General features: G+C 48.3%; 2 protein-coding genes across 2 annotated transcripts in view; one reads left to right on the top strand and one right to left on the bottom strand.

The window, feature by feature from the left end:
- The window catches only part of LOC135821648 (uncharacterized), a 47,547-nt gene that overhangs the window by 279 nt on the left and 24,188 nt on the right, over positions 1 to 23,080 (top strand). The window contains exons 2-7 of the mRNA XM_065334647.1: positions 11,627 to 11,713; positions 13,508 to 13,627; positions 18,225 to 18,305; positions 18,676 to 18,762; positions 20,480 to 20,872; positions 21,993 to 22,319. Coding sequence (XP_065190719.1) covers positions 13,579 to 13,627; positions 18,225 to 18,305; positions 18,676 to 18,762; positions 20,480 to 20,872; positions 21,993 to 22,319 — 937 coding nt within the window. The 5' untranslated portion in view covers positions 11,627 to 11,713; positions 13,508 to 13,578. The remainder of the gene's footprint in view (positions 1 to 11,626; positions 11,714 to 13,507; positions 13,628 to 18,224; positions 18,306 to 18,675; positions 18,763 to 20,479; positions 20,873 to 21,992; positions 22,320 to 23,080) is intronic.
- On the bottom strand, positions 1,329 to 6,437 carry LOC135821650 (uncharacterized). The gene is made up of 2 exons (XM_065334648.1): positions 3,546 to 6,437; positions 1,329 to 1,421 (listed from the first exon to the last, which is right to left on the bottom strand). The coding sequence occupies exons 1-2, from the start codon at positions 6,435 to 6,437 to the stop codon at positions 1,329 to 1,331; spliced, it is 2,985 nt and encodes a 994-aa protein (XP_065190720.1).

The following is a 23,080-nucleotide window of genomic DNA, read 5'->3' as shown; positions in this document are numbered from 1 at the left end:
CAGCTTCCCCATCACTCTCTCTCTATTTATATACGTCTTTGAAGTATATATAGGTATGGTCAGGGAAAGTCCCGGTTCGCAGGCTTACAACACGGTCAGCGTGTTCTTGAGCGCAGTAACAACACAAGTGTGATTACTTCCAGACCAACGGGCGTTCAAGGCGAGTAACAAGCGCACTTGACGAAGGTGACTCTGAAATCTCGTGAGCCGTGATCCACGCGACTTGGCATTCTTGCGTCACAAGGCACGTGATTTCACCGTGCCTCTTGTAGTAAAATTCAAGAATTGCGCTCATTCCTTCAGTCACTTTTGCATCAACAGTCGCACAAAAAATTATTGGTGGCGCAAGGAGAAGCTTGTCGTTTGGAGTGACAAGTGATCACCGCTGCTTTTCCTTGTCAGAGCCAACAATACACTTTGTTCTGCGGCCTTGGAGTAGAAATTGCTGAGGATACGTCGCGGAGGGGCGAGCTTTCCTGCGCAGGTATGACTTTGGCCGTATTTCAGCATGGTCGAGTGGAAACATTCAAAAAAGTTTATTTCAAGAAAACCCCAAAAGGAAGATGGGGGACATGTCCTCAGCGCTAGAAGAGGTGTTCTACTATCTGCCGGTGTATAGTTCTGGCCAATTGAGGACGTAGCTGGCTGTTTTGCCAGCGTTTGTAAATTGGCTATTTTCAAGACGATCATTTGTGGCATCAGGGGGTGATGGACCTTGTCTTCTGGGATCCTGGCGTGGCTAAGCGGTACTGCTCCATGAATTCTTCTAAGGTGAGGCAATGTTGGCTTGATGGAGTTTTGTTCATAGCTTGTTCGTATACGCTGTGGCGTGACTCGTTTCTAGACCTATAAATAATGTGATATTTCGGCCATTTCTGAGGGGTATCCAAATTTCAAGGTTCCCTTCAGAAACTTTTTCAAGGGCTTTGCACAATCGATCCACACCCCAAAGGGAACCTACCTGCATTTTTCGAGCGAAATCAGAGAGATCCACTTGCACATATACTTTGGTATATACTTTGGTATTCTCAGACATACTCTCTTAACAATTCACAGCCATTCTTCCTTTTCTGTCTCAAACCAAGATCATTACATCCCTTTCATAAGCGTCATTATCAGCATAATAAGGCAATTATTGGAGCATTTTTGCTAGCATTATACAAAAGTTTTCGTAGCTTTATCCGCTGGACCCAAGACGTGCACATGTTCAAATTACTATGACGCAATCAGAACTGGTAAAGGGCGCCAGGTTTTCACTTTGGGTTGGGTTTCACCGAGCCCAATTGTATGTGGTACATACATAGTAACTCCTCCATCAACATTGTCTTTTATTTCCGCTCCCATAACCATGACTTGTCGTAGATGTTGCTGATGTTGTCGGTATCGTTTTTGGAATCTTTCATTTTTATTTTCGTAATAACCTGTGGTCACAGAGAGCAGAAGGAACACAGATACGGAATCAAATAAAAAATATGTAAAAAAACACTGCATTCTAAATCGCAACGATACCAATTAAAAGTTTATGGAGTGCAGCGGTGTGGTATAATGAGGCTATAGTTACGATAAGCTATGCGAGAAGTTACATACCGAAGAGATAAAGATACGCAGGCTTTGAAATCATATCTGTGCTTGATTTACGAAGCTGGGGAGTTTCTTAACCTTCTTGTGCGTTTTGTGGGTACCTCAAAGATTCAGAAGATTCTTAGGTTGCGAATGAGTTGGATTCGGAGTAGATGGATTGCAGGAATGTATGGTGGTGTACATCTATGATGCTGGCTGTGTGCAAAAATGAATTAGCAGAGATTATGGCAGCTGCTAGATGAGTGTGCCTTCGCCTGTAGTCCATTTGGGTGACTGTACCATGCCAAGCTTTGTTGTTCCATCTTAAACTTGAATTGTGTGTTCTATTTATGGCCACGTCATCCACGTTTTATGATAATTATTTTTTGTTCCCTCTCTTATTAACATTTCTGTTGTTTTAAAGTGATAGCGGCTGTCGTGAGTTCCCTTCGGGAAGGCACACGATAATTTACTCTGTACTTTTTTTCCTTTTTCCTTTTATATTTTTGTTTCACGGAGAAGACGTGGTGTTGGCAGCTGAGTTGTTAGTTTCTAGTCGAGAATAAAAAAACCATGGCGAAATGGGTTGTCTTTTTGCTTTTGTTCCCATGGTTTCACGCAATTAGCCCTTTGTGAATAAAGTTTAAGTGCATTCTCAAGTAAGTGAACTTGTAGCAGTCAAAGGGCGTTGGCGTCTAATGGATAGGTACCAGGAGTGATTCCATTGAATGAATGCATAAGCGTGCGCACGCACGCGCACACACACACACACACACACAAACACACACACACACACACAGACAGGTCACAAGAGAAGCATGAAAATCTCCAAATGTACATGATATACACCCAAGTCTGTGGACAGCAACTGTTTCGCTCTGTTAGAGCTCATCAGCACAGCTCAAAGGACCGAAGCGCAGCTCTTCGCAATGAAATATATTTCCATGAAGCAAAGCATTTTTATAAAGAGCTGCAAACCCCGCCAAGAGTACTCTAAATGATATACACCCATATATACACCCATATATTTTCTCTTATAGCAAAGATAGGCTAGATCACACACACACACACACACACACACACACACACACACACACACACACACACACACACACACACACACACACACACACACACACACACACACACACACACACACACACACACACACACACACACACACACACACACACACACACACACACACACACACACACACACACACACACACACACACACACACACACACACACACACACACACACACACACACACACACACACACACACACACACACACACACACACACACACACACACACACACACACACACACACACACACACACACACACACACACACACACACACACACACACACACACACACACACACACACACACACACACACACACACACACACACACACACACACACACACACACACACACACACACACACACACACACTACTACTACTATGTACAACTGCCACAAAATGGCCACGTCGCTCCCAGAAGCGGGAGACAACAGCGAGAAAAAAGAAACAAGGAGGTGAAAGGGGGCCGTTCTACACATAGCTAGTGTTTCTGTCTTCGGTGGCGGGTGAGGTCCTGCGGGCGGGAGAATCGTCCGTTACATAGGCTGCATTGAATGGGCAGATTAGTCCTCTGGTCCTTTCGCAGTCGTTTGCCTCGAGTACAATTATGGCGGTTAAAACCAGCCTGACTCTTCATGCAGCGATCACAGATCGAGCAATGGTGCTGGCAGCAGTCCAAAATCAGGCTGCATCTCGTTGAAACAGCTGGTATTTCGTCCGATGTCTGACGCTCCACACAACGATGAACTGCAAAACCGCCAGCGCTTTGAAACCAGCGGTCACAAACTCCACAGTGATGGGCCCCAGGCTGCTGGGCAACAGGTAAGGACCGTACAGCTGAGCACTTGTGACGGTGAATCCCACGAGCAGTGAATGATCGGTTGCAAACCTTGCAGGTGACTTTGTTGTTGTTACACTCCACGAGATCATCCGGAGTCTTTGCAATTGCCTCGCGCCATGCTGGGCGATCCTGAGCCAAAGTGAGCCAATTCACTATGCCACCGAAACGAAGATCACGTGCGACGAGGTCTTTCCATCGCAGTCGTGGCCCACAGGCTGGGCGTGGATCTGAGAAGAAGCTAAACAGTATCAGCTTCGGAAGCCGGTTATCTGGCATTCTGGCGACATGCCCAAGCCACTGCAGACGGCGGTGTCTGACGGTATCAGATGGCAGAGCCATATCACCCCAGCGTCTTCGCAGCTCCTGGTTGTTGACATGCTGCAGCTGTTGATCGAGCCGGGATACACCCAGAATGAACCTGAGGGAGCGGTGGTGGAAGTTGTTGATGGCAACCATGTCTCTCTTCAGCGGAGTCCAGCACTCACAGGCATAGAGCAATGTGGACAGAACGCAAACATCGTAAAGATGGCGCTTGGTGGCGATGGAAAGGTTTCGGTCAAGAAAGACACGGCGCATAAGGTCGAAAGCTGCCGCTGCCTTACCGAGTCTTCTGGCCACATCTGCAGATGAGCGGGTGTCAGCAGTTATCACAGAGCCAAGATACACAAAGGATTTGACACTTTCGATCTCCTCCGGACCAACAAAGAGCGGGAGGCGGTCAGCACATGATAAATTTGCACCAACGGCCATGAACTTGGTCTTCGCTGTACTCAGAGTCAAGCCGAAGGAAGAAGCAACGCTGCTGAACAGCTCCAAAGCCAGTTGAGCTGACTCACGGGATGGTGCAAGTAGTGCTGCATCATCTGCAAACTCCAGGTCGTTGACCGATGTCGTGCCAGTTTGACGGGTTCGCTTGGGAAATAGATTGCCACTTCCATGGATTGAAGATATCAGGGACACACCGTTAACACCAGCTGCTGCTATAGCTGAACGCCATGCTTCCAGCACAAGACCAAAGTACAGGTTAAACAACAGTGGGGCCATAACGCACCCTTGCCGCAAACCATTCTCAACCGAGATGTTCCAAGACACATCACCATCAACCCGAACAGCAGCCTGCATGCCTGAATGGAAGCCGTCAATCAGCTGGATGAGTGACCCAGGCACACCATACACCTCAAGGGCCAGCAACAGTGCAGCGCGCGGTACCGAGTCGTACTCCTTGCGGAGATCGATGAAAACGAGAAAGGCCTTACAGCGGTGCTCGAATGCCTTCTCGACTACCTGTCGCACGCAAAAGATGGCATCTGTGCAGGATCGCCCGCGCCGAAAACCACATTGGCTTTCAGGGAGATGTGCCTCAGCAAGAGGTTGCAGCCGGTCCTGAATAACACGTGCGAGAAGCTTCCCGACGACGACCATTAAGGCTATTCCCCTCCAGTTGTCACACTTGCTCAAGTCACCTTTTTTTGGAATAGGGACGAGCACAGCATCTTTCCACTCCTGAGGCACAGATGACGCTGACCAGCATGTGGAGAAGAGTGCATCCAGGTGTGGCCGAAGAACAGTAAAGCCGTGCTTCAACAGCTCCGCAACGATGAGAGACGAACCAGCCGACTTGCCGTTGGCCAGATGATGGAGAGCGCACTCAATATCCACAGCCGTTGGAGGGCATGCCAGGCTGTCGTCAACTTCCCGGCAGGACAACTGCTGGAAGACAGAGACATCGAACACACTAATGACATTGAGAACACGGGTGAAATGTTGCTGCCAGCAAACACGCTCTTCCTCCGCTGACACACACAGGGTTCCATCGGATTTGCGAATGGAATGAGAGGCCACAGGTTTCATACCATTGTAGCAGCGCTGGATGTCCCGGATGGCTGACCAGACGCGCTCCCCACTGAACTTGCCAGACTGTGCCATATCCGCCTTTCTTTGCAACCAGACACGCTTTGCCGTTCGAACTGCAGTACGCGCTGCACTACGGGCCTTGCGGAAAGCTGAAAGGTCAGCGGGATCAGCAGACTGAAGCCACTGGGCATAGGCACGGTTTCGATGTTGCAGCTTGGGTTCAAGGATTGTTGCGCTGTCTGCAAACCAGTCAGGCTGACGTCGAGATTTCCGTGCAGGGATGGAAGCTTCGGCAGCATCTACAATCGCCGACTTGATAGGCTGCCAGGTGTCTTCATGGGTGACGTGACACGATTTCAGCCGATCACCAAGAGCACTTCGGTACACTGCCCCGTTGCACTCAACAACTTCCCGCTCCCCCTCACTCATACCCGTACACGTCTTCAATTGGCTTACATCGAACACGCTACATTTCCCAGGGTTTCGCGGTGGCAGGCGCTGGCGGTGGACTGGTGCCGGAAGGCGATAGGTCAGACACACCAATCTGTGATCAGTGCTACACTCTGCACGGCGAACAACATGACAGTCCATGCAGTTGGTACGATCCGCGCGCCTAGTGAAGACAAAGTCGATACAGTGCCATGCCTGCGAGCGTGGGTGTTGCCATGTGTGCAGTTCTGCGTCCCGCTTCTTGAACCAGGTGTTACAGATTTGCAGACCATGCAGAGCCAAGAACAAGAGTAAACGTTCACCAGACTCATTCATAGCTCCAGTACCAAAAGGACCGCGAACTCTGTGCCACTCGCCATCACGCTGCCCTGAACCAACTCGAGCATTGAAGTCTCCGAGTACGATGAGTTTATCAGAGACCGGAATTGACAGAAGCACGTGTTCAAGCGAATTGAAAAATTTGAATTTTTCATCACGACTACTGCGGAAAGTGGGAGCGTAGCAAACAAGAACATGAACCCACTGCGACTTGCCAGACTCCAGAGCAAACTGCAACTTTACGACCATCACACGAGAAGACACAGCTGTCCACTGTCGGCCGCCTGCTGCAAACGCCAGCGCTGAGCGGCCCCGCATCACGAGCGCGACTCCCTCGCCACGAGCGAAATTTTCCACGGGTGTCGGTCGACCAGAAGCAACAACAACAGCATCCTCAACATTGTATACATTGTTGCCAAACCACTTCGTCTCTTGGAGTCCAAGGGTCTCGATACCAAGTCGTCGAGCTTCGCGAACGACGATGTTGATCTTCCTATCTTCCACGATGCAATTCACTTGGTTTGAATTTTTCAAATTCAAATTTCGAGTTGTCGCCGTCTCAACTGGGCCATCACAATTCACCAGACTGCGGACATTCCACGAGCCAAATTTTATCCACGACCTCCGTCTCCTCTTTCTCCTCGTCTCCTTTCTCGCCATTGCACTAAGGACTTACTAGATAGACGTCCGAGTAGAGAGCCAATCTACACGAACGGGCGCGCGCAGGACGACGACAAGTGGTGGCAACAGGAAACCACCCAGTCTTGACGTCGTGAGCTCCCACGCGCGCAGTCAAGGGCCACCGCCCTTGGGACGACCCTGGAAGCCCAGAGTCGTCCCACGGAGAAAGAACTTTGGACGAAAAACTGCCAAAGGACGGACACACACACACACACACACACACACACACACACTCACACACACACACACACACACACACACACACACACACACGTGCGCACACACACACAAGCTCACTTATAGGCACAGCGGCACTCGTATACAACACAGAAACAAGGACTGGACATATTTCATTTACATTTTCTCAATAACACGAGCCATCATTTGCATAAACAACTGTTGTTCTTTTCTATCATCTTCCTTCTTCTGCCCGTCATCCTGAGCCTTGTCTTCCTTTTCTGCCTTCTCCACATCCAAATTCTCCGAAGCTGGGCGCTGCTCCTCTCTCTGCACTTCGAGCTTTTCCTTCTCCAGTGCCAGCCGCGCCCTCTCCAGCAGTACTGAGGCATCGTTCTTTGTTTGGAGGTAAGATAACACGGAGTCTGGCTGGCTCAGCCTGCTCCGTTTTGCTGGTGGCTCCGCCGACTGTCCTTCTGCTCCTCTCTCCACTTTTTCCCCAAGTGTGGCGCAGGCATCCTCACGTAGCTGAGCAGCTTGCTCTCGTTGCTGTTTCGCAGCTTGGTTGTCCTTGTACATGACCTGCTCCTTTTCACGCTGCAACTCCACCAGTTCATTCAGGAGGGTCTCCTTTTCTGCAAACTCATCAGCTGAACCACACCTGCACGAAAGGAAAATAACACATTGTACACATATGGTCAGGGCATAAGCATGATGTAGCCATACACATTTTGTTTTACATGCACAGTTTAATGCTGAACTATGATGCTGCGTGGATTCTGTTATACAGAATCTGCAGACAGCAGTCATGTCAAAAGTCAGTAGAATGGAATTTGTAAAAGACAAGTACAAAACTTAAATCAACCACAGCACTGTTTTTTTGATTTTGCAATGAATGTTTTCCTCACTAGTGATACATTACTGGTACATGTACGGAGGGCACCTGAAAACTTACAGCCGTTTTGCCCAGTTCTCCTTCTTCGTGTGCTGCTCCATGCACTTCAGCACGCGATCCCTAACCGCTTTCTTCGACACCAACCCAAATTTCCTGGGAGCTGGCAGCTCCGCCGCCACAGTCTCAAACGCAGAGGAGCCACACTTGATTGGGGCGTCCTGTGCACGGAGCTGGCGTAGCATACACAAATCCATTTGGAGATCGAACCTCACTTGGGACGGTGTTGAGGGCGATGTGGGGCTTGGTGGGGTAGTCGTCATCGCAGGCTCAGCAGACACCGGTGCTGCGGTGGATGAAGACGCAAGGGTCCACTGGCCAGCCATTGCGAAGAAGAAACACGTATGAAAAGGAAAGGAAACTGAACGTCAACCAGTCACGATCACTTCTGTTCACTGTACTGCTGTGCCATGTGGTGTCCGGCAGAATTTATTTCATATCGGGCAGGGAGACGATGAAAGCTTCATTCTAAACACAAAAGGAAAGTGTGTACGAACACAAAAGGAAGCATGAGCTCTGGCGCGCGCATACGGGGTAGATCTACGGGAGTTCTACCATAAATGAGAGTGCATCACGTACTGAGGAAGTAGAAAGTAACTTTCGCAAACCACTGCAACTTCGCGTCCAAGTTTTGGAAGTTTCGAAGTTTGTTTCTGTACTCATTCCCAGACTCGAATTTTCTTTCGAACTTTTGCTTTGCTAAACGTCCTTATTGCCAAGTCTCGCGGGTATGCAATTAAGGTTCCGTGAATATAAGAGCGCGCTGCAAGTGGACATCCGCAAGGCTTTCTTCATGGTCGTGGTTAATCCCGAAGACCGTCCGTACCTGCGTTTCCTGTGGACCGGTCGAAGTGACACGAGTTTCTACGTTGACCATTTGGTCTCTCGTGTCTCAAATGCCCCGGAAGCCAAGAAGATGCAAGAGTTCAGCGTGCGTGTGCTTACAGATGCTGGCATGGAGTTCCGCAAGTGGTGAGGCGACGAATTACCAATGCGATCCAGAGGCTGGAGAGAAAGTCCTCAGTCTGAAATGGAAATCCAGTGATGAGTCCGATAGACCACCTGTTTGAACACGGCGATCCCTCCTAAGTGTGTTGCGTCAGTGTTTGATCCGCTAGGTCCAGCAGCACCTACAGTTGTGCCGGTAAAGATGCTGCTACAGCAAGCCTGGAAATTCGGTGGCGACTGGGATAATAAGTTGCCTGATGGCATCGCAGCCGCATGTGCGCAATGGCGGGGAGACTTGGCTGAAGTGGTAGGCTTTGACATACCACGTTGGTTTTGCTGAAATCTTGACATGCCTATTGCGCTTCATGCCTTCGCGGACGCTAGTGAGAAAGCGTTTCGATGCTCTTTGTATGCAGTCATCAATGGACAGTCACACTTGGTATTTGCCAAGGCCAAAGTGGCAAGGGTGTCTCCGCCGACGTTAGCCCGCCTTGAGTTACATGCAGTATGTCTAGCGGCTTGCTATGCTGAGTTTGTGGTGAAGCACCTGCGTGTGACGTTCACGCAAGTCTATGGCTGGACTGACAGTCTCACTACCGTTTATTGGATCGGTAATCCATCGTACAAATGGAACACATTTGTGGTGAACCGCGTCCGTCAAGACCAAGAGATATCGAAGAAGGTCGGCTTTGTGTGGAACCATTGCCCGGGCCTTCACAACCCGGCAGATTTTCCGTCACGTGGGAGTAATGCACAGCAGATCCGTAGTCTGTTCTTGTTGGGCGGGCCAACCTGGATCACGGAGCCCAATGACTGGCCCACCACATCCTCAACCGCTGGTACTGATGAGTCCAGTGTAGAAGTGCGAGTGTCACCCACCACCTGTAGTCGAGACACTGATAATGAATGGTGGCTCCGATTCAGTAAGTGGTCGTGGGCACAGGGCATGGCGACTCGAATGTTGCAGTGGAAGCACACTGAGCCTCTTGCTAAACTATTTTGCAGCTGACAACGTATTGTACTGCATCGTTCAAGCCAAATGTTTCGCTGAGGACCTTGAGCTGATGAAGCAAGGTCAACCATTGAAGGCTGGGTCGAAGGTGTATCATCTTGCACCGTTTCTGGATGAGCATGGGTAGCTCAGAGCCGGGGGACGACTCCACTACAGCGAGTTGGCGTATGGAGCCAAGCACCCAGTTCTAATAGGTAAACATCATCTGACCGAGTAGCTGTTGGAGAAAACGCACGTCGAAAGCATGTACCAAGGTGTAGAAGGGGTCTTGTTGTACATCCGTCAGAAATTCTGGATTATCGGCGGTCGACGAGCGCTACGCAAAATTACTCAGTGATGTGTTATATGCCGCCGCTACAAGGCTAAGGCTGCCTCAGAAGTCTGCCCGCCGCTGCCAACAGACCGAGTTGTTCACGAGAGGCCGTTCGCAACTACCGGCATCGACTATGCTGGTTCGTTGTACGTTTGACGTGGTGTGTTATCTCCGAAGGTATTGATAGCATTGTTTGTGTGTGCCACCACCAGAGCAGTTCAACACACTAAGACTCATGGGTACATGGACGATGGAAAGTTATAATTCCAGACAAGACAAGTACTTCCCAGTTTCCATGCCAGGGTTTCCAGCATAATCCGACTTCAAGTGGGTGAAAATTTGTTCCATTTATGTACAGTACGGATCGGCTATAGCGTTGGTGTTTGATTTTCGTGAAAATATCACTATAGGCGATATATTACTATAGGCGATATGCATACTTAGGTATGCCTGACAAATGCGTGTATGGTGTCATTCGAATCAGTGCAACGTGCAGAGCTACTTCCTGCGGAAACAAAAACTTCATGATTTTTTGACATGAGTTTTCATGGAGTTGCTGTGCTCAACAAATGTGTTCTTTTGGAAGAGAAACACTTCAACACATTCAATCGACATAACAATATCTACAGGATCGATTAGTGGGAGTAGAGTCTCAGTCTGGGTCGCCATCGCTCGACTCATCACCGCTGAAACCGTTCCAAGTAGCAGGTCGATCGTATTTCACGGAGAAGCTTCTCGGCGTCCTTGATTGTCTTCGCTGTTACCTGAATGCCTTCTCCAACATCTCGACGGAGACCACGGTAGCGCTTCAGCGCTGGTACTCATTACTGCCTCCGATCTCGCTCGAGGATGCCCGGGAACAACAAGCACAGCCCACGCCAAAGATTTCGAATTATTTCCTCCGAGGGATATCATAGTCGTACCAGCGCTTCCTGACTGCCGCGATCAGATCTCGCCATGTACGATGTATAATTGTTTATGATCATCACTATAGCCGATGAAAAATGTTTGCAATAAGATCATTTTGACAAAGAAATCGTATCATTATAGCCGATATATTACTATAGCCGATTATTACTATAGCCGATTATTACTATAGCCGATTATTACTATAGCCGATCCGATATGTATAGAAAGGGGTGGTTTACGAAAATGAATTTGAGAATACGATCACTATAAGAGGCATATTACTATAGCCGATAACCCTATAGCCGATCCGCACTGTACAAGAAAAGATTCGAATGAGTATGATTCGGATATACCTGGGATTGGTGAATGAGTGTTTTAAATAGGTATTTTGAGGTCTAGACAATCTCCTGATGATCAAAATATATGCAGCAACTTCTTGAGAATCCAATATACTATGTTCTATTTCCATTTGTGTGCTTTGGATAATACGTGTATACACCCAATCACTGCTGCAGTATGCAATTGCTTGAATCACGGTCAGTGTACTGAAGATGGCACCTGCAACTGCCAGAAAGGATTCCACGGAGACAAGTGTCAGCATAGTAAGTGAAGTGAATACGCATGCTTCTTAGGGTGCGTTTGGTTGGTATGACCTAGAACAGGATTCACCAGAACAGCGTGTTTGGTTGGGACTGCACCTGTTCTGGGTCGACCAGAACATGTTCTGCTAGCTCCGGCCTCGAGGCCGGAGAAGACCGAGCAGTTTCACTTGTTCACAGTAAAACCTGGCAGATACATCGATTTTGGTCCCAAAATGATCACGTGCATACGCTTTTTTGGGTTGAACTCGTTGTACCGTACAAAATGACCATGGTGACTCATAAACATTTTGAAGAATGAACAAAGTTTGGCACATTTTTCACAAAAAAATGTGCTCTGTTTCTGGAGTACCGTTTGGTTGGCATGAGGCTGCTCCATGTGCACCAGCTGTCCGATCCTTTTCTAGTTTGTACAAACCAAACACACCCTTTACTGTTAGGGTAACATGAGTATGTCCAATACTCAATCCCTCTCTTGAAAATTTGAAATGAGCGAGTCGTTGTTTCGCAAAAACTACTGTCAGTAGTATGACCCCCAACATGTAATATTATTTGTCCCTACTTAGCAGCATAACACAGTAGTTGCGAGTATTTCCAGAACTAGGCTGCTAGCAAGACTACAATCATGCGTACCAGGTGTACTGCGTTTGGTTTTGCAAGTGTGTAGGCGTGCATTGTTTTATGTCTGGTCAATAGAATACTCGTATTCGTTTGAATACTCGCTAGTTTTCTCAAATACCACTCGAGTCGATGATTATGGCACACAGTTCAACCATACTGTTGCGGATTTCTGATCGACTATGATTTACGCATGTTGTTGTATTTGGCTCTTGGCTGGTGGAGTCCAGTGTCTGATGTCATATATGGTCTAAGTGTACGCGCGAATATGGTGTGATGTGTGACGTTTATGGTATGTGGTGCATGCAAGAATACGCGTTGTCAGAGAGTGAGGATGTACTTCCGTCTGTGTGAGAGTGACTGTCAAATGAATGCTGTACATGCGCAGTGCTAGTTTGGTCTGGGAATGAGAGTCATGTGTGATTCGTCCGTGGTCTGGTTGTCTTGGTCGGGTCATGTGTTCTGTACGTATTAGTCCCTGATTGGTCGTTTCGATGTGTTCGCCCTTTTCTCTGTTGGTTGTTTATTATTTCTTTGTCTTTTCTCCCCCGTTATCCCGCCCACCAGTTATTTATTTATTCCAAGAGATATTGTTCAAGTAACTGTGTCGTCCTCTTGCCCACGTGAATGAGTCAGAGAGTCGTTGTTTGGCGGGGAGCGGGGGAAATTTCGCAACATTGGCGCCCAACGTGGGGCTGGAACCCACAACTCTGAGATTAAGAGTCTCATGCTCTACTTGATGATGGTGTGCAGTGTTTGCAAACCAAACCATTTCCTGTTTTCTTGTGTGGTATTGAAAGCTGGTCAGAGTGCCTTTTTGTGTTTGTTCGTTTTTTGCCGCATTCTCTGCTGCTTCTGCCATAACACCCCTCTGTCCGCTGAAATGATCTGTGCAGCAGCAGTTAGCATGATTTATCTGTGCACATGTTCTGCTGATTTCAGAATTTGGACAAGTATAGATTATAGCAGAGTTTGTAGAATCAATCGACAGCGACACAAGTGTTTATAATCTCGAGAACAGATCAAATTGTTTTCACAGCAATTGAGATTGAGGCTATTAGAGCTGTCTGATGAATTTGAATTGTTTTTGTTGTGCCTATTATGACGCTGGCCATGGTTACAATGCAGTATGTAATCAGTTAGTAACCCCTTGCATTCTGCTTACCTACTGTTGTTCAGACATTGATGAATGTTTGCCGGCTAGCCCATGCCATGTGGATGCTATCTGCATTGATAATGAAGGCGGATACATGTGTCTGTGCAAGTCAGGTTACCACGGAAATGGAACTCAATGTCAAGGTCAGTCAGCAATTTGTAATGAGTACAGAGGTGTCGGCACAGTCAAATTGTTCGTGATGTGGACACTCAAAATTTATGCTCATTGCGCCAATTTCCAGAGACCAATTTTGTTGGCAGCACTTTACATGTGGCTGATAGAGGCCTGCCATTGTCATGCGTTACGGAGCGTCTTTATATTTTCCGGCTAGGTACTCAAGATCCAGCTGTTAGCTTGTGTTTTTTCATCTAGTCCTGCATCTATCAGGGTGTGTTTAGAGTCTGTTTACAGTCTACTCATGCCAATTAAAACCATGCAATAGCATACAGGTACCTAGGATGGGGTCTCGGCTTCAGACCAGCAATGTTCTTGTTTTCCAGATTTCAGCTTCTTGTTCTTATTGTATTCCGCTAGTGTCCGAGAGTAGATGTGAACTGTACAAAGTAACTTTACATGAAACTCCGTTATTCCTGAGTTTAGTGTTCGGCCTGTTTCATCACAAAAATTGTAATCTTTTTGTTCTTCAAGAGTAAGGCGTTTGAGCTGATGAGCTTGTTACCTACTCTCGGCAAAACATTGAAAGCTATTTTTCGCTTTTGTCCGTCGTCAGGTGAAAGTTCAAGCTAGGCAAAGGAGAGCTGTTCTTCGGCACTCAATGTTACTGTACTTAATGAGTACTTTCTCACCTAGTCGCACATGCAGAGAAGCAGCTAAAGTCGCTGCCACAGGAAGGGAGAAAAGTTTTTCTGCAGCGAGGGAGACTCTGCTGGAACTGCCTCAAGTATGGCCATGTGGCAAGGGACTATCGGTCAGGCTTGAGGTGCACAAAATGCCAGGGGAAGCACCATCTGCTAATACATGATGTGTTGAATGGAGCAGGTTACAGCCGGGAGAAACCGACTTAGGTAGTAAAAGAGAAGAATGTTGGATCGTGCTGTCTACACTCAGCAAGTGTGCGGCTGATGAGCGGAGTTGCACGAGTTGAGGGAAGAACTCGAAAGGCGAAGTTTCGCGTGTTCCTGGACTCCGGTGCTGAGGCGTCATTTGTGACTGCAGCGTTGGTGTCAACAACACACGTTGGTGTTGTAAATGTACAGGTGAAGTCGTTCGGTGAGGAACCAACCCAACAGCGCCTGGATAAGTACGCCATCACGATCCAAGGTAGCTGCGCTATGCTAGCATTCCGGTACGTGCGTTCGTGCTCCCTCCATCTCGCTCTCTCTCCTCTCTCTCTCTCTCTCTCTCTCTCTCTCTCTCTCTCTCTCTCTCTCCCCCTCTCTCTTTCTGCTGGGCCTGTACTACGCGTCACGTGTTTGGCGCTTGTCGCGTAGCGCTGGACCAGGACGTTACACGTATACACCTGGAGGCACGACAACGTACTCGGGGTCATCGACAGGAACATGCGTGAGGAGATTCGAATCCGCGCTGCTGCAAACACCGTACAAACCGAAAATTCAAATGAGCTTGACTTCATCTTATTATTTCTTTTCTATAATTTCCCTAACAGTTGCTGTGAACACCTGGAGTGGAGAGCGCTTGCTCGAGCGTTGACCCAGGTTCTTAATCCACCATACCCAGTTCGCAAGGCTGGACGGGGTTGTGCGGAGCAGGCTTTCATTTCATCTTTTCTTATTATTTCTGCTTTTCATCACATTACAAAAAAATTGCGCATTTTTTCTCCATCTGCGCATAAAATCTAGACTGACAACCTGCTTGTTAAATCATGCACCTGCTTTCAGGCGTAAAAACCCTGGTGTACAGGTCTCAGTCACCATTTGTTAGACTTAGAGGGGGACAGAGGGTAGGAGTCACAGTTCTGCGAGGAAGTGGACATGTTGATCCGCAATGGATGGTTGGTACCCCATGACCAAGCAGTCCATGGTGAGCCTGGTGCTGTGTTTCCCTTGTTGGCGGTGGCCCAGACGCACAAGGAGTCCACCCCTGTCCGCCCGTGTTTGGACTACCGGCAACTCAACAATTTGATTGTGTCGCATCGAGGTTTGGACGTGCCTGTTTGCTAGGGAAATTGCGTCAGTGGAGGTCTATTGGCAACGCCGACAGCCACGTGTTGCTGGACATCAGCAAGACTTACCTCAACATCCGCATCGCGCCAGCTCTCGCCAAGTTCCAAACGATCGTCTGGAAGGGCCAGCTGTTCGCAATGGAGAGGATGGGCTTCGGTCTATCGATTGCGCCCAAATTCATGGACATAATCGTCAAGTGGGTCCTCCGTGCGTATGCTGATGTGGATAACTATGTCGACGATTTGTATGCTCCGAAGCCTCGTCTACGTGCTGTCACCGATCAGTTGTCGCAGTACGGGTTGCCCACCAAGCCAGCGGAGCCAGTCGTCTCTGCTAGGGTACTCGGCCTGCTGCTGTCAGAGTCTGCAGATGGCCAAGTGAGGTGGATGTGTCGTGGTGACGTCATGCCGACCTGTCAGCCCGATGCCGTCACAAGGCGCGAGATTTTCAAGTGGTGTGGCAAGCTGACCAGCCACTATTCTGTCGGCTCCTGGCTGCGCCTGGCGTGCAGTTATCTGAAGCGTCGGTCTAGCCTTCAGCCTGGATGGGACGATCCAGTGTCTCATGAAGTCGTCGCTTGTTGTGCGGAAGTCATTCACCGTCTGCAGACCGATGACCCTGCGCAAGGTGTGTGGTCAGTTCCTGAAGACGCACAGTGGTCGTTGTGGTGTGATGCTTCGGACATCGCACATGGTGCTGTCATTCAGGCCGATAGTATGATTGTCGAGGATGGCTGCTGGCTGCGGCAGAAGGACGACCGGCGACACATTAACATCGCTGAGCGTGACGCCGTGATCAAGGGGTTGCACCTTGCCATGCAGTGGCAAGTGAAGGAGCTCACGCTATTCACCGATTCCAAGACTGTGGCTGCTAGGTTGCAATCGGTGCTTGGCAAGGTGTCTCGTGTTCGCGTCAGCGGCCTGCAGCAGGTACTTGTACAGCGCCGTCTCCAGATTATCACTGATCTCGTCGCTGTCACGGGTTTGACAGTCAAGGTCCAGTGGATCAGCAGTCAGCAGAACAAGGCGGATCAATTGACCCGTGTTCCCAGCAGCTGGATCCGATGTGGCAAGACGCTCCTTTCTCGGATTGCACCGTCCGTCACCGCTGCGGTGGTGACCGTTAGTCCATTCTCATTGGACAGAGTATGTGCTGCTCAGAATGCAGATCCTCGGATTGTTGCGACTCGCCAGCAAGTCATCGATGGTGACCCAGTTACTGATCCTGCGTTTGTCAAGGTCAAGTCACAGCTCGTAGTCCATGATGGTATGCTGTGTCGAAGTGTGAAGTTGCCGCCCAATGATGCCGTCGTCATTCCTGTTATTCCTAGTTCACTCGAGTCCGATGTCGTTCGTGCTGCTCATGTGAACTGTGGTCATGCGTCTTGGGAGGGTACATGGCGCTTCCTCCGCTCGAAGTGCTATTTCCCGAACATGGCTGCCCAATGTCAGCAGTTTTTTTGTGCGCCACTGTTCGCCGTGTGCTGCTGCCAGCCCAACCAAGGGCGTTTCGGCGGATGCCAGTCGCCCTGTGGTGGCTAATGGCCCAATGGAGTGTTGTAGTAATAGATACTCTGGAACTGGGCGGCGATCAGAGTGGAGAGTACCATTGTGTTCTCGTCTGCATGGATACTTTCACCATGTGGGTGGAAGTGGTTCTGCTCCGTCAACATGACGCGGCATCAGTGGCCGAGGCATTTGTCGGCCTGTGTACGCGGTGGGGCCCGCCCCGAGTGGTCTGCTGTGATAATGGCACGGAATTCATCAACGCCGTGATGTCATCGCTGTTTGACACGTTTGGTGTGACAGTGCTCAACGGTGCCGTGAGTCATCCCCTATTACAGGGATCTGTTGAGCGATTTAACCGCACTCTCCTCACCTTAATTCGGAAGGTGTTGGATGAGGCTGATGATTGGCGATCTGAGCTGGACGTGTTACTGTATTTCGACCGTATTCGTCCGCACTCTGTCCTCAAGATTTCTCCTATGTGTGCGATGCTTGGCTGGGAGCCCTCCGGTGTTCTCTTGTCGGCTACTCCTGGCTCCATCTGATCTTGAACGCCAGGCTGCTCGGATCCGTGATTTTGTGGAAGCTGAGCTGTCCTCCAAGGACTTTGTTGAGTCTGAAGCTGATAACTGTCTGTTCGCCGTTGGTGATGCCGTTCTTCTACGTCGTGAAGTAGAGTAACCCTCTTGCGCATGTTGTATGTAATGTAATGATTGATACGTACTTTCGATATTGATTTCGCTGGTGCACACGTTGGTGCAGCGCTGGTGCACGCGCTGGTGCACGCGCTGATGCACACACTGGTGCAGCCAGTTGTTTTGCGTTGTACGTGATGCAGCTTGTTGAGGAGAAGGGTTTTCAATATCTTGTGTTCAGTTCTTCTTGCTTCTGGCCTGGTCGAGTTCGTGCTTTTTTCTTCTGTACACTTCTTGTGCATTTTGGAATTGAAATTAATAATTATAGTCCAACTTATATCCTTGCGCTGGTCTGGTGGTGGATAATTCCACAACACTCTCGTTTTGTCTGTCCATTTTGTGTATGGCTGATCCGCTCTCTCATTTTGTCTTCTCTGTGTGTGATATGTAATGCAGCTGTGTGCACAAATCCCTGGGTGAAAAAGAACAAAGCATGTGAATGTAAACCGAGACCAGACGGACCCATCTGCACAGAAGGTAAGGGCTAAAGAAGGCTGCTGCCATTTTAGCCCGCGTGTCAAAGAATATATGACCCATGCATACCCGCGTGCTGGACTGTTGTTTTTGAAGACAAGAAAAAGTACTTCCCGGCGTTTATGCCTGGTTCTCCAGCTTTATTAGCTGAAAGTGTGTTCTATTCAAGTGCAAGGCATGATTATAAGTTGGTTATACCTGGGATTGGTGAATGGGTGTTAGTGTTAGTGTTTGTGGTGATGTTGAGGTCTATACAATGTCATGATGATCAAGATACATGCGACAACGACTTGAGAATCCAATAGGTTATTCAAGTTCTATCCCTATTTGTGTGTTTTGGGAAATATGTGAATGCACCCAATCTCTACTGCAGTGTGCAATTGCTTGAATGATGGTCAGTGTACTGAAGACGGCACCTGCAACTGCCGGAAAGGTTTCCATGGAGACCAGTGTCAACATGGTAAGTAACTGCTAAATGAAGTGAATACTCGTGTTTCTTTGATTCACATGCTCCTGGGAATTGTGACCATACATGTACATGCATACATCAACAATTATTCTTAAGTTATAAATCGGTTCGGAACCAAATTTGGGTTCCGAACCGATTCATACCTGTGTTTTACCACCCCCCCCCCCCTTCTTTCGGACACAGGAAGCTAGTGCTTGAAGACAGCATGCTTTTCTGGAGACCAGCTCGAGATCTCTCTGACTTCCTAAGAGGCGATTTACGTGACGGCAGTGCATCCCGCCGGGAAGAGAAGCACGTGATCCCGAGAGCTTGCAAAACAGACCACGGAATGTCACGATATGCATTTCCAACCACCCCCCCCCCTCCCCCTCCCCCAGCCCCTCATGGCACCGGGACCGTACCGGGATCCGTTCGCGCCGAAATATGAGCACATGTGACTAGATCTCCATGGTAGCATCAGGCATGGGATGAGTCCTGCCGTCGTGTAAATCACCTCTAAAGCACTTGATTGTTACAGAAATTGTCTCAAGTGCCAAAAGAAGTGCCTCGGAAGTTTAATTCCCGTAGCTATGCAGAAGACGTTACTTCAGTAACGTCTGGCGCTAGCCAGGGTCCACACAGCTTTAATTTGGTGTTTGTTTGTGTGTTTGTTTGTTTGTGTCACGCCTGGCGCTATCCGTATCTTACGGCAAAAAAGCATAGGATGTTATAAATTTTTCAATTCTCCTTTTTTTTCAGGCATATCCTGGGATTCGAACCCGCACTATCGCCCTACATGCAATCCCCCATACACTTCGCATTCATACCCATTCTTCCAAGTTGCGTTACGTTATTATCTTGCGTTTGAAAGCCCTATTTGAATATTGCGGGAAGCTGTATGTGGCCAGCTGTGTTTGATGGTACGGTACGGGAGACGGTGTCGTATTACCCTCGATCGTACCTGTCCCGTCCCTATCCCCTACCGTACCGTGCCATCAAAGACGGCTGGCCACAATGCATATAACTCAAATAGGGCTTTCAAATGCAAGATCACAATGTGAAACAACTTGGAAGAATTAGTATGTATGCGAAGTGCATCGGGGGATGAATGCAGGGCGCGCGATAGTGCGGGTTCGAATCCCAGGTTATGTCTAAAAAAAAGGAATTTTTTAAAGAATTTATAACATCCCTACGCTTTTTTTTTGTCTAGGTCATCAAGGCAAAAAAGCATAGCGTAGGGCCCTGAGCTTCCAAGCTCTCTCGTTATTGGTATCCCCCCCCCCCCGCTCCCCTCCCCCCCCCCCCCCCCCGCACCTCCTTCCCTCACTATCTATGAATTAACCATGGCTCAGCTCTCCAAACCCGGTGCAAAGACGGTCACCGCGAAATTATTCAATGGCCTGCTTGCATATACGCCTAATCAGAGTAACGTTACTAAAGTAGATAATCGGCAAGCGAGATACGGAGGGCTTGATGGCTGATCGAAGCCCAAGGGACCAGCCCGAGGGCTTTGATCAGTCATCAAGCCCGACTGTACCTTGCTTGAATATGCTTCAGACAATCCCCAACCAATATTTTATCGGAAATAACATGCATCTTAACCTATCTATTATTTGAACTGGATTCCGGTATCCATCTGAGAAAGTCGGTGTATGTCGTGTTAGAGTGTGCTGCAGTTGTGTTCTACTTCGCCTGACTGTGTCTTGCATGTGTACTGTGTTATGTTCAGCTTTCAAGACAAAGTGCCTGGGCACAAATAATGCAATATACACCTGGATGGCTCTTGCCAGCTTGCCGTGTTATCCACATCTCGACTATGGCAGCTGCCAGAAGAAAACGAACTTCGTGCACGCCCGCGAGATGTGCGTGAGAAGAGGATACAACTTCGTAGACTATAATTCCTTCACTGAGCTTGGCTTGAAGCTGGGTGTTAGCGACTGCATAAAATCATTGCTGAGCGAGATGATGGCTAGAAGTAACAGCAGCTACAGCACCCCTCTCAAGATATGGACATCGTACATGTACTTTGGTCAGCATGTTATTTACAAGCAAGGCAAGGACAACTCGAGCGACGCACTATTTGACAGGGATGGAAGAGGCAATCATGATGTCATCTGTGAAGGTAGGCTGTTGCGTTTTAACCCCTTTAAGGCTATAGACCATGGCACCCAGGCTCTGCACTTTTTTTGGCAATGAAAAAGATGTATAATCTATACCGGTATATACCATACTTCCCCACATATACGCCCATGGGCATATATGTGAAAATTTGCTGCAAAAAAAGAGTTTTTGCTGTGTGAACATGTCCGGGTAGAAGCCCATACGCTTATATTATGTGCAATAAAGGTTTGTCTGTGTTCTAAACAACGGTGTTATCACAATGCTTAGCAGTATATTCAGCTCCCGGGTGTTTCACCAATAGTGTTCACATTATAAGCGCATTGGGAAACCAGAGGCCACATGCCACGTACTGCTCTTTTCTCTCAACACTTGCAAGCCAGATATGAAAGAAAGAAAGAAAATCATCAGTCACGCCACCGAGACTCGAACTAGGGATCTTGCTATTCGCGAGCAATGCTCTAACCAACTGAGCTACAGTATGACTCTTATCCACAGTGATGGTCAATCTATCCTTCTTCGATCAATCCATATCTGGTACTCCGAGTTTCTTGAGTTTTTTTTCAATCGTCAGGCAACTTTTCTAATTCTCTATATATAGTTAGGAAGCTTGGGAGCAACCACTATTATATACGTCCTCAGCCCCTGGGCATCATTTTCAATGATGTATATATATATAGCGGTTAGTGGGTTAAAGGGTGTGTCCAGTGATAGTAGTGGGACAGGAGGAATGAAACAGAGACGGCGAGAGTAGTGAATGCTACCGAGGTTTCCCTCTTCAATGAGAAACCTACCGCTCTAGCCAGGGTCATATCCACACATGAGTAACCAATTAGTTTCATCTGCGAAGAAACATTTCATGTGTATGCTTGTGCCATAACCCGGTGTTATACTACTCCTTTGGTAGAACCGCTGAATGATTTGCAAATGTGACACGGTGCTGCTCTATGAAGTCTGCCGAGCCCCAGGCCTGTGAACATTGAACTACTCACTAGCTCTGGGCACTTCCGTATCCATGAGATCACGTGTCATGGAGCGGGGCATTTGATTTCAAGCCTCCCTTATTCGTAGATTTGTTTCATGATGTGTTTCTACCCGCAACTGTATTTTCCCTTGATTTGCAGCCAAATGGCTCCAGGCCAACGATTCTGTACACGCCGCAGCAACTCCAGCACACAGACCCAGCGTGACTGAGCAGTTCGCAGAGGACGCATGCCAGGAGTACGGATATCATCTCATTACCAAGGAGTGGCTAGAAGAACATGGCTATGTGTTAACAGAGCGCTGGCTAGAGAAGTTGGCCTTATTGCATAAGCACCAGCAAGCACCTTACCACGTCGCGTCAATCCGAGTCAATGGCCGTTCCCTTTACAGAACCGTAATGTTTAGCGCACAAAAGCAGACGTTTCAGAACGCCACAAGCAAAACTCAAGCCCAGATTCTCTGTGTCAGTAAGTGAGACAAGGCTCCTTAACTTAAAAGGCTGACCATGCGCAAGTAGTGCTCTTACCATGCACAAGTAGTGCTCTGCCCTTGTGTGTGACCTCAGCACGATGAGTATACTGTTGTGCATTTGTGCATTTGTGTAACATGTGTCCTGTGCCACCGTTAACTGTGTGAACAGGGCTTGTGCTAATAATGTGCCACTATGTACGATGTGACCTTGCAACGTGCAAACATGTCGTATCCAAGCATTCCTTGCACGCACAATGGATCCCAATATAGAGAGCCCTTCCTGAACTGAGGATCAGGTTGTGTTTTTTTTTGTAATTTCGAAGTTTTGATTGCGACTTGCTTGTTTGGCGCAAGCAACTTTATTTGTTGGAAGAAAGTCTATGCAGTGTAGCGTGGCGATTGTCCACAACCCTGGGAGCGCAGGCCATATTATCTAGGTGTTCGCATGAGGGGTATGATGGGATATTATTTTACAGTCAAACACCGATTGTGCGGACGTTAACTATCCGGACAATCGGTTATCCGGATCTCCTGGTCGGGCTGGACAACATACAAAATTGGTAGCTTTTTTTTTGAAGTTTTGCTGATTTTTGCCACTCGGAGCACCACTCAAGCGATGCCCAAGATGTTTTACAGCAGGTTGTTCAGTCAAAATGTACAACGATGAGAAGCTGGAGTGCACCTAGGTCCTGTTGTACTACCGAAGAGAATTCAAAATGGTGAAAATTTGCTGGAATATGCATGTGATAGATGTATG

This window comes from Sycon ciliatum, chromosome 7 (assembly GCF_964019385.1).
Source record: "Sycon ciliatum chromosome 7, ocSycCili1.1, whole genome shotgun sequence".
NCBI classification, from domain to species: Eukaryota; Metazoa; Porifera; class Calcarea; order Leucosolenida; family Sycettidae; genus Sycon; species Sycon ciliatum.
The sequence above is the reverse complement of the archived record's forward strand: the minus strand, read 5'-3'. Positions and strand labels throughout refer to the sequence as shown.

Excerpts from the sequence above, each read along its gene's own strand:
- LOC135821650 (XM_065334648.1), bottom strand. The coding sequence starts at position 6,437 with ATGCGGGGCCGCTCAGCGCTGGCGTTTGCAGCAGGCGGCCGACAGTGG. Across the intron at positions 1,422-3,545 it reads ACAACAAAGTCACCTGCAAG|GTTATTACGAAAATAAAAAT; the intron begins GTTTGCAACCGA and ends CTGTGACCACAG.